The 12,627-nt window shown below is 37.8% G+C and overlaps 1 protein-coding gene across 1 annotated transcript; it reads left to right on the top strand.

Annotated features, from left to right (window-relative positions):
- Positions 1-9,010: 9,010 nt before the first annotated feature.
- LOC142518661 (uncharacterized) lies at positions 9,011-10,981 on the top strand. The gene has a single exon (XM_075621455.1). The coding sequence runs from the start codon at positions 9,154-9,156 to the stop codon at positions 10,777-10,779; it is 1,626 nt and encodes a 541-aa protein (XP_075477570.1). The 5' UTR covers positions 9,011-9,153; the 3' UTR covers positions 10,780-10,981.
- The last annotated feature ends 1,646 nt before the right edge of the window (positions 10,982-12,627 follow it).

Raw genomic sequence — 12,627 nt, 5'->3', positions numbered from 1 at the left:
TTGGTCTTATATATCCTTTAGCCAATAGATCCTCAAGTTGTTCCTTTATTTCCTTTAGTTCAATTGGCGCCATCCTATAAGGAGCTCTAGAAATAGGCTGTGTACCTGGCATCAACTCAATGTTGAACTCAATCTCTCGGACTGGAGGAAATCCTGGAATTTCATCTGGAAATACATCTGAAAATTCACTAACAATTGGAATATCTGTCAATTTAGGTACTGACCTTGAAATATCAATTGCATAAACCAAGAAACATTCGGCTCCTTTCTGCAACAAACGAGTCATGGACAAAACAGATATCAAAGGAATCTTAGCTCGAGAACCTTTACCACAGAATGTCCAGTGATCTGTCATATCAGGCCTAAACTTAACAATCTTCTGAAAACAATCTACAGTAGCCTTGTATCTTGTCAACATGTCAATACCAATTACGCAGTCAAAATCAGACATCTCCAACACAAAGCAATCAATCTCAATGACATTATCCTCATAATGAAATTCACAACCACTTATCATTTTTGCTGACCTCATCACTTTGCCCAGTGGAGTAGAAATAGATAATGTAGATGATAATGGCATAGAATGCAATGAATGCAACGAGACAAAGTGCTCAGCTATAAAAGTATGTGATGCACCAGTATCCATCAAAACATAAGCAGGATAACTTGAAAGAAAACAATTACCTGCAATAACATTATCTGGAGCATTATGTGCCTCATCCTCAGTGAGTGCAAAAACTCGAGCCTGCTGTCTAGGTGGCTGTCCTACCCTGTGGCCACCAATATGTTTGTTCTGATCTGACCGGTTTGATTGCTGATAAGAATGAACTGTAGGGGTCTGACGATTCTGGTGAGGTGTCTGTCTCGATGATCTCCCACTCTGAGATATTTCACTGCCACGATTAGGACACACTCGAGCATAGTGTCCCACCTGGTTACACAAGTGACAAGCTCCCAAGATTCCTCTACACTGATCGGTATAATGTCTACCACCACACTGACCACAAGTTGTGCCTGAATAACCAGTGCTCTGAACTAAACCAGACTGTCTCGATCCACTAGAATTCGAAAAATTACTGCCATGCCTATTAAATTGCTTCCCTCTAGCCCTAAACTGCTATCTTATGTTGCCACTATTACCCTGTCTGAACTGCTGTCGGAAGCTGTGGCTGTTGGGGTCGTTGCGAATACTGAGAACCTCTCTGCCTAATGATTCCAGTTTCAGCTCCCTTGGCTCGATCAAGAGCCTCAGCAAAAGTGTTAGGCATTCCAGTATTAACCAGGGTAAATATATCAGGATTAAGACCATTTATGAAATGATCGGCCTTAGCTTCTTCATCAGATGCTACATGAGGAGCGAATCTCAGTAAATTCGAGAACTTGGCAACATAGTCCTCAATATTCAGATTTTCCTGCTTTAAATTTGCAAACTCGGCTCCCCTATCTTTCCTGTAAGAGGTAGGAAAGAAACGCTGATAAAATTCAGATTTAAAAATATCTCAGGTAACAATCGTACCTCGACCCTCTAAAGCTTTCTTGGTCATTATCCACCAACTCTTAGCAACATCCAATAACTGATGAACAACTAATTTGATTCTACGATCATCTGGATACTCAAGAGATTCAAATAATTGATCCATATTCTCCAACTAGTTCTCACAATCTAATGCATTCTCGGTACCCTTCAACATCGGTGGGTGCAAAGACTGAAATCTGGCTAACAGTATCTCCATCGGAGTCAGAGTTATATCCATTTGAGTATGAGTAGCACTGTCCTGATCTTGTGCCACTGGTATGTCCTGTCTAGGTCTACCACGACCTCTACCTCGAGTAGCCATGTCTGGTATAAAATAGATCAAACAAATATAAAATCACAATATCATAATCATCTCACTCTGGCTCTTGAGACTCAACAATCTCAAAAATCTCGAATAAAACTCAACAATATAATATCTCAATTTAATCATGTATTTCACATCACAGCACAATGAAAATGCCAACAAATATATCACATGATCAAGCAATTCAAATCTGACTCGATCTACCATGTTCCCAAATATCTTACGCTCTGATACCACCTAATGTGGGGCCCCGGGTCCGATATCTAATATGAATAAATATAATTGTAACAAACAAATGATTTAGTAAATACATAATTTGTGGTTCACAAATTCACATAAACATCGTCAAAATAATTTAATGGTCTCAAATGTTTGAAATATAATTTTCAACATGCCAACAAAAAGTAGTGAACCAAAGAAATCCAAACATCATCACATAGCTCCTAAGACCCGAGAATCCCACTCTAACTCGTATCTCCTCGCCTGGAGCTCGACTCTGGCATCACAAACCTCGCCTCACCTACCGTCAAGCACATGAAAACAAGAGGTAGCCGACGTGTCGGTGAGTATAAACCCAGTATGATACAATCAATAACATATGAGAATTAACATTTCAAATATCTCATATAAAATTCATAAAGATGCAATATAATGCAATGTATGATCAGAAGTTGTGGGCTATCAATAAATCTCAAGATCAAGTGAATCATCTGGTCATAGGGTACCCAAGGGAATAGAATCACCCAGAAGCATCCACCGACTCATCCGCTCGGGGTGGGGTGCTGTTTTCTACAATCCCAGGACTATGGTGCGCCTATAGAGAGTGTTCAGGCCATAGCAGCGACCTCCGCATACACTATGCCAACTCAACTATAACCCCATACGTCCAACAAATCAATAAATCAAGGGCGACCTCCGCCATATCAAATATGAATCAAAAAGTGGCTCAATATGCAATGTAATGATGCAAATCAATATCATCATTTCGATATCATAATCAACTCTTCTCAATACAACAATCATCATCAAATCACCAATAGTTCATCGAGCCATAGAGTTTTCAATTTAAAATAAAAATGATACTTTTACCTCGTATGTTACCGACCGTAACATACCTTTCAAATATTATCAAAAGAAGATCGAAATGTGTAGGTGAGAAGTCTTGAACCTTTGAATTCTACTATAACTCAAGAACTTTGATCATCTATCAAAACAAAGTAGTTTCTGTTCAAAATTCATAATTAATTCAATACTTCTTCGAATCAAGATCCGTAAATTTCTTAACCTGTAATATGCCTATAAAAACATTTATTGAATCATTTTATCAAACACATGACATGCGTACTAAAGAGTTAGCTCATTTACTTTGCCCTTACCTTCAATTCCATTTCTTTTCAAAATATCAATACATACAATAATAATACCATCAATCATTATATTAACAACTTTACCTCAACACTCAAACCAAACAACAATTGTTTTCCCTTCAATCACTAAACCAAGGAAATAAGCTTTCTTACCTTGCTTATAAACTCTTGAGGAGAAGAACTTCTAATCTCAAAGCAAACATTAAGGCTTCAATCAAAGATTAATGTCTTGGAAGAAATTGGATTGAAGGAGAATGAAGAACCCTAGCTCTAAACCAATGGAGAGAAAAGAAGGAGAAGGAAAATGAGTAAAAAGATGATCCCATTCGATTTTATTCCTTCCCAAACCTCAAAACACGCTTTGTAACTTGCTGGGCGCTCGGGCGGTCACATATTACCGCCCTAGCGCCGAACTTACTGCCCACAACTCAAAAATTCAGAAGCAGTGGCGCTCGGGCGGCCGTTTCTTACCGCTCGGGCGCCGCTCTGCGCACAGCTACTGTAAAGATTGCTTCTGAAACGCCTCTTCCCTTCCGAATTAGAAAACGTGGTAAACAAGAAAGTTGTAGTCCTATGTCTTGGCTTTCATCTCCAATTGGCCTCATGTCATTTGAATATCTGAGTAAAAAGTTATGCTCAATCTCCCAACATGTGTCATTGTAGGAACGACGATACCCACGACACACTTCAGGGCGCTTTTGGCTCGTTTTTCCTAATGATTTGAACAAAACTCAAAACATGAAAGTTATAGCCTTATGTCTTATCTTTCTAATGAAAGAGGCCTAACATCAATTGGATCAATATACAAAACATTTTGCTAAAAACCACAACTACTGCCACATTTTTCATACCGTTTCTGCACTTCCATTACCTATTTAGCTCAAATTCCACCTTTGATTCTACCCCTCCATGATCTATTTCATTCTATAACATTCATTACCATTCATACCATAACGTAAAGCCAAGAACCATCACAACTACTGCCACATTTTTTTTAAAATTCGTGCATTACATAAAATGATGATTCAACCAAGTGTGAGTTGCCCATGGAAGATGAGATGGATTCACTGTCATCCAATCAGACGTGGGAGTTGACAGAACTTCCGCAAGGCAAAAAGGCTTTACTTAACAAGTGGGTGTACTGTTTAAAAGAAGAGCATGATGGTAGCAAGCGGTACAAGGCAAGACTTGTTGTAAAAGGCTTCCAACAACGGGAATGAATTGATTATACCGAGATTTTCTCTCCAGTGGTTAAATTAACCACTATCAGGACTGTACTTGGACTAGTGGCGAAGGAAGACTTACATTTGGAGCAGTTGGATGTAAAGACTGCGTTTTTTCATGGTGATCTAGATGAAGAAATTTATATGAAGCAGCCACAGGGCTTTGAATTACGGGGAAAAGAGAAAATGGTGTGCAAACTCAGAATAGCTTGTATGGTCTCAAACAAGCTACAAGACAGTGATATAAGAAGTTTGATGGATTCATGAGTAATAATGGTTTCCTAAGGTGTCAAGCTGATCACTGCTGTTATGTGAAAAAGTTTGACGGTTCTTATATCATACTACTGCTATATGTAGATGATATGCTGATAGCTGGAGCTTGTCTGGAAGAAATTGATAAACTCAAGAAAGATTTATGTAAGGAATTTGCCATGAAGGATTTGTGTGCTGCAAAGCAAATCCTTGGAATGAGGATCTTAAGAGACCGAGTGAATGGATTCTTGAAGTTATCTCAAGAAGAGTACGTGAAAAAGGTGGTTAGCAGATTTAATATGGATGAAGCTAAATCTGTGAGTACTCCTTCGGCTAGTCATTTCAAACTAACCAAAGCACAATCACCATCGACGGAGCAGGAGTAGGGTTGTATGAATAAGGTTCCTTATGCTTCTGCTGTCGGAAGCCTCATGTATGTAATGGTGTGTACAAGACCAGACATAGCACATGCAGTGGGAATTGTGAGCATGTTTATGAGTAATCCAGGAAAGCAACACTGGGAAGCAGTTAAGTGGATTCTCAGGTATTTGAAAGGTACTGCTAGTTGTTTTTTATGCTTCAGAAGGTCAAAATTGGGCTTACAGGGTTTTGTCGATGCCGATATGGGTGGTGACTTGGATGGCAGGAAAAGTACTACTGGATATGTGTTCACATTAGGTGGTACAATTGTAAGCTGGGTGTCTAAGCTGCAAAATATTGTTGCGCTTTCGACTACTGAGACTGAGTATGTTGCAGTTACAGAAGCTAGTAAGGAGATGATATGGTTGAGATCCTTTCTGGAGGAATTGGGTCAGAAGCTTGAGAGTATCATATTACACTGTGACATTCAGAGTGATATTCACTTAGCGAAAAAATCCTGTTTATCATGCTAGAGAAAGCATATACAGGTTCGTTACCATTTCATCAGATCAGTTCTGGAAGATGGAGTCTTGAAGCTTGAGAAGATTCCTGGAAGCAAGAATCCGTGCTGATATGCTCACGAAGATAGTAACCACTGACAAACTGAAGTTATGTTCGACTTTAGTTGGTCTTCAGGAATAACATTGGAGATATGAGCTGCTGCATTGATGATGTGAAGACATGATTGAAATCAAGTCTTTAAGTGGGAGAATTGTTAGATGAGGAATGGGGCCCACATATTGAATAAAATAATATAAAACCACATCCCACATCGAAAAATTTATAAAATTGAACGAGTGAATTAGTTATAAATAGAGCTCAATTCCTTCAGTTATTGTATCCCAAAATCAAAAGCTTTTCAGCTTTAATAAAAAGAGAGTGCATAGAAAAAATAGTGTATTTTTTTCTTGAGTGCGAGAATTCTCTTGTGTAAGTTAGAGAAATTATTTTCTCGGTATACTCGGGTTTGGGAGAGAGAAATATTGAGTGTATTGGTGTATACACTTGTTCTAATATTTCTTCCAGTTATAAAAATGTTGCAGTGCTCCGTGGACGTAGCCTATATTGGGTGAACCACGTAAATCTTTGTGTTCTTGTTGGTTATTTTATTCCGCAATTTTTGGGTACTATATTATCATCGTGGTCGACATCGCTTCGGTATAATTTTCCAACACCATCTCCATGATTTGCTTCACGATCTTTTCAAATTCTGCCATCAGCCATGACTTTATCCCACAACCTCCTTTCTCGCACACCATCCCAGTTCAGATTTAAGAAAATACTCGATAGACCTTTATCTTTCAATTTATCTAATTGGCGAAATAATCTTAAGTCAAACACGCATGTTTCATTAGACATATATCAGCGGATGTCCCTCCAGTCATATACATCATCTTAGAATTTTGTCAGAGTCAATCATAAACATTAAATCAATTAATACGCTATTATTTTTCGTACCAAACAATGCATGGTCTAAAAACACGTACAGTTGATACAAGAAATTTTTATTAATAAAGAGAGGAAAAAAGAACGAACTGAGGACATAATTCAAGATGGATCACTATTATATAAATTTCCGATAAATGATTCCGAAAGTTCCGGGCTTTGTTTGTATGTATCTTTGAACTGAAAAAACACGACTCTACTATTTTTCTTCATTCGTTTCTAAAAACTTATTTTTATGTCTCCCAACACAAATAATAATTTCAATTTGATTTTTCATCTCTCTCAAAAAATATTTTACTATTATATTATCTTTAACACAATATAGAATATTTTTAAAATTATAATATCCAATTTTGTGTTTAAAAAATCATTGTGTCTGGTTATTTGCAATTTTGATCATCTATATTGTTAAATTTCATATTTAGTATTTAATCTTTCAATTTTTAAAAAAATTTAGTAATTTTTCATTGGAAGTGTTGATCTTACACTTACACGTCAGCAATATGTCAAAGGCATGTACCCGTCGTGTAGATATCACATCACGTCGAAAATAATTAAAATTGAAAAAATAACAAAAATAGTGGACCAAAACTGAAATTTGGTAACATATAAAACCAAAATCGCAGAGAGACATATAAAAGACTAATATTGCAGTTTTCCCCAATAATTAATTTGATCTTTTTTTCTTAAAAATATTACCAAGCACAAATTTTATTCACAAATATATCTTTAAAACCCCATTTTTAGAAATAATATAACACCGAAAACACTGTTAAACAAAGGCTGCGACTTCCTCGGAGAGTGGCACCTAATTTTTCATAAACAAATTTCTCCGGGTTATCAAGCAAAAAATTATTAAAGAATCAAATTTTGCAGCCACTTCCAACCGATAGTGTGATGATCCGGAATTTCAAACCTCGAAACATATAAGAAATCAACACCAAAATCGATATTTCAAAGCTCAGAAAATTAAAAAGTAATAGTAAGAGCTTGAATTTCAGCTCAAGGTGTGCGTAATTCAGCATAGTGGAACTCGAAGCGATGAAAACTCGCGAGGACCGAAATGTAGCAGCTCATGAGTACAAACCCCCGAATCGTAGATCCTATATCTAGCTCGAATAAGATCATCCATATTGTCCTAAGAAGACCAAATAATCAGTTAAGAGACGAGCTAAGAGTTTAACATAATTAAAGTGTAAGGAGTGACTTTTTAACTAATCCCGACGACCTTTGATTTGGTTAGGAAACCTGACCATCAAGAGATGAATTTGGGGCCAATAAATCGGCTGTATGGAGGAGGGGAACAGCCACCTTTGGCCTATAAATATATCACCAAATGCTGGAAAATGTCACACAAAAAATCCTCTCCAATAAAGCCCCGAGGCCGATCACTCTTGTGCTGCCTTAGAATTGGTTTCCGTTGTATTTCACAATCGCAACTCTGAGATGTAATTTTCTGAATTTATGTCGTCAATGTAAAGATGATATTTATATATATGAAAAATGTTATATATATGTTTTCCGATAATCTTTGGAACAGAGAACAGTACGAGTTGAGGAAAGAAAAATCATTTTTCCGCAAGACGAATTTGCCCGTATTTACGTGCTATACGAAACGGCAATCGGCCCCAAGATACAACAACTCTAATCCAGAAACTGCACCACAATGAGTTCCGGATGGCAGCGAACAAAAAGACGCCGAAGCTTTCAAGTTTGGAAGAACAGAATGCAACGAAAATGTATGCAAGAAAAGAAGAAGACTGATGAATGCATGTAGATGGTCTATTTAATGAGTGAGCCTCATCAGCCAAGGGACATATCCAGAGGACACACCTTTCCAAGGGACATATCCAGAGGACAGTCACACGAGACGCACTGTTCGAATATAAACACCACACTGGTTCAGACTAAGCACTGACTGAAGTGGGCAGACATCGGACTGTTTCGAAACAAAAATTATTATTCCAAATAAACTTTGTCCAAAAAGATTAAGATGGTCAAGACACCACACCACATCGGGCCGAGCCGAGCGTGTGCTGTGTTTTTCCGAGATCCAGCCTGTCAGCGTCCTCTCCTTTTTCAAAAACTTCTAGTGCCCTTTGAGGCCCAAACCCATAGCTCAAACATAGAGCTAACAAAAAGTCTTTTCTTGGCACATTTTCCAACAAGACTTGTCACACTTCTCAATGTTCATTCAATTGTACTTGTCTAACAAAAAAGAATGGTTATGACTATCTATTTTATTGCAAGGTTTATTGTTATCAAACAATATCATATATCTATATGCTCCGGTATCAAACGTGACAAGGCCAAACACGAAAATTGTAAAAATACTAGTAAACAAATAAACCGGTATGGCAATAAAAGTCAGTCAACTCAAAAATTTAAGTCAACGTCAACCATAGAGAGGTGCCAATATTCAACTCTCACCAAGTAAAAAATCTCCCAAGTTGGCCGTGATCCAAGCTCTTTCACATTATTAAATCTCCCAACTTGATCACTGCTATCTCACAAAAAAACTTTGTATATATCCAATTTCAATCCACCAATTCATCACAAGTAGAAAGATAAAAGGAAAAGAATCAAACAAAAAAAGGGAGAGAAATGGAGTTCAAGCATTTTAGCCACACCCATAGCCTAGTTTTTCACCAGGTGCAACATGGATCCCAAGTCCAATGCTCAGGCTGCAAAACGCCCGGAACCGGCAACGTCTACGCATGCTGGCAGTGCAGTTACTTCCTCCACGAGCATTGTTATCGAGCCACTCGATCCCTCAGAAACCCGACTCACCCCGTTCATCCTCTGACTTTGATGCCTTATCCTACCTATCCTTCCAATACGTTTATATGCAATTCTTGCCATATTGCCGGAAATGGATTCTCATATGGTTGTGCGGAATGTGACTTTGATCTTCATATCCATTGTGCTAGTAATAATCCTTATCCCACTCCTTATACATCCCAATCGAATGTTGCTATTACCAATCCGATCTATCCTCCGATCCAGACGAACCCTTATCCTAATTATAATCCTCCTCACAATCCAAGTGATATCCCATGTTTTAGCCAGCCTCAGGGTGCTACTACTTATCCCCCTTTACAAAGCAATCCTTTTCCAACTTATCCCAATCCTAATCCTACGCTACCGAATGGATCACCAAATTATGGACCTCCTGCATCCACACCTCAAACTCCTATGTATCCACCTACTCAGTCTAGTCCTTTGCCGGGTTATCCCCAACCAAATCTGCCGCCTGTGCAAGCCGGTTCTTTGCCGGGTTATCCTCAACCGAATCCGCCACCTACTCAATCTAGTCCACTGCCGGGTTATCCCCAACCGAGTCCACCACAGCCGAGTTTCAATCTGCCGGTGGACACCACTCCCACAACTAATCCACCATCGCTCCCGCCACCAGCTATGCCGATTTATACTCCTCCGTTGACTTCCATCACGGCCACTCCTCATCCTCCTCAGGCGCCAACACAGACGTACACTCCCCCGGCAAGTTACCCCAACACCAACCCACCGCAACCGCCACCATCGGCTTCTCCACCGACCCCAAGCACGTCTCTACCAAAACCACCCTCACTGATAAAGCATTTCAGCCATCCCCACGTTCTTCAACCCATGGAACTCGAGAAGAAGAACGCGAAAGTATGCTCCGCATGCGAATGCGAACTCTCCGGCTCAGCCTACTGCTGCACCGAAGCCAACTGCACATTCAACCTCCACAAAGCCTGCTTCGACTCCCCAACCGAAGTCCGCCATAAATGCCACCTCGAACACCCTCTCACCCTCCTCACAGCCCCACCGTACAAAGACGGGTTCACCTGCAACGCCTGTCTCAAAGACGGCAAAGCCTTCACCTACCACTGCACGACATGCTCCTACGATCTCCACATCGATTGCATCACGTGGCCCGAAACCGTGACCAGACAAGATCACAAGCATCCTTTGAAGCTCTACTACTCATCCCCAGCCGCGAACACGAGTCAAGAAGTGGTGTTCATGTGCGATGTATGCAAGAACCCGGTGCACGAGATGGCTTGGGTCTACTATTGCCACGAGTGCAATTATGGAACACACTTGGAGTGCGTGGCTTCTGGTATGCAACCGAACGTGACTGTTGGGGCGCAAACGGATGATGAATTGCTGAGGGAAACTGAGCTGAAATTCGCCGTGCTTCAGCTCTTGTTAAATGGAGGCCTTACGGTGGTGCCGGGGAAGTAGAAATTCATTCAGAGGTTTGATCATGAATTATTACTGTTTTTCTTGTGTCATATTTATGGAAAGAAACCCTCAAAAATTGATTTTGTGCATTCCAGAGTGATAATTGCAGATCACCAAGACTCTTATCATGGATAAAATTTATTTACCGACAGATGTAATGGTTGAAATCAGGATTCGTGAATCATAGTTTCCCCCAAAATTATTAATTTTCTATATTTATGTTTAAATGGAATAGATATTAGAGCTAAGTAGAATTGAACATTGATGTCATCCAATAAATGGTTGGGAGTGGGTCTCATGTGATACCGTCTCACGGATCTTAATATATGAGACGGGTTAATCCGACGGATATTCACAATAAAAAGTAATACTCTTAGCATAAAAAGTAATACTTTTTCATGGATGACCCAAATAAGAGATCCGTATCACAAATACGACCCGTGAGACCGTCTCACACAAGTTTTTGCCAATGGTTGGATAGGAGTTAGGATACATACTTGATAATTCTTCCTAAACAAATGTTTAATTTTTTTATATCCCAAAATATCATAACACCGTAATAACTTAAGGTTGTATTTGAATTGATAAATTTCAAATTCATTGAGTTCAAATATAGTTAAATGTATTTTATAGTTCTAGAGAAGCAATAATTCGACTATTACATGTTTTATATTTTTTCATGTTAATTAAGATATATTTTAAGTTCATACAACAATGGAGACATTTGAATAATGTTCTACTTAGTAATTAATATGTAAACAAGTAGGATATAAATTTAATATTTCATCAACTGTTTCATTATTAATAATAAAAATATAATCGAAATCTATGGATTTTAAATTCATCCATATAAATGCAACGTAAGGGTATACTTGAGGAGATGGATTTGAAATCCATGTATTTCAATTATATTTTTATTGTTTACCATGAAATAATAAATCAAATCTTAAATTTACACCTTACTTATTTACTAATTAGTAACATAAAGTCAAATGACATTATTATTGTATGAATTTGAAATTCATCATAATTAACACAAAATACGATATAAATTTATAAAATGTTAATTTGAAGTTTATGGTCTTATTTCTTAAAACAACAAAAATATATTTGAAATTCATCGATTCAAACGCAACCTAAAAAATAACTATTTGAGATTTGAAATTATTTGACAAGTGATTTGTCCAAACAAACTAGTATTTGATATTATTGATTTGAAATGCTTAGCTTCAAATTTATCGATCAAAATACAACCTTAACGATTTTTTAGGGCAAAAAGTGAATTGTAACACCGCACTCGGTCTGTACAAGTATCAAATAAATGAGATAACTATACTAATTAACACTATCACAAATGGTTGAAAACACAATATAATTTGCACGAAATAAACTAGGGAAAATATAAATTTAAATTTGAGATTTAAGAAATACATGCTGCAAAACTTAAGTAATTATTATGGCTTCCAAATATTTTAATTTATCTCACAAGTAATTGCACTGTATATGTTTTCATATTGAGTACTATACCAGTTTAGACGATGCATTTGTTGGAAAATTACACTGAAGTGATGCCGATCACGATGATAATAGTACCCAAAAATACGGAATAAAATAATCAACAAGGACACAAAGATTTACGTGGTTCACCCAAGATAGCCTACGTTCAAGGACCTACTGCAGATCTTTTATAGCAGGAGAAATATTACAACAAGTGTACACAATAATACACTAAATATCTCACACTCCTAACCCGAGTATAACCGAGAAAATATTTTCTCTAACTCACACAAGAGAACAAAAAAAAAAACTCTTTTTTTTTTCTCTCTTATTTACAAAGCTTTGTAATTG

The sequence above is a fragment of the Primulina tabacum genome, chromosome 11 (genome assembly GCF_025594145.1).
Source record: "Primulina tabacum isolate GXHZ01 chromosome 11, ASM2559414v2, whole genome shotgun sequence".
Classification (NCBI taxonomy): domain Eukaryota; kingdom Viridiplantae; phylum Streptophyta; class Magnoliopsida; order Lamiales; family Gesneriaceae; genus Primulina; species Primulina tabacum.
The sequence above is the reverse complement of the archived record's forward strand: the minus strand, read 5'-3'. Positions and strand labels throughout refer to the sequence as shown.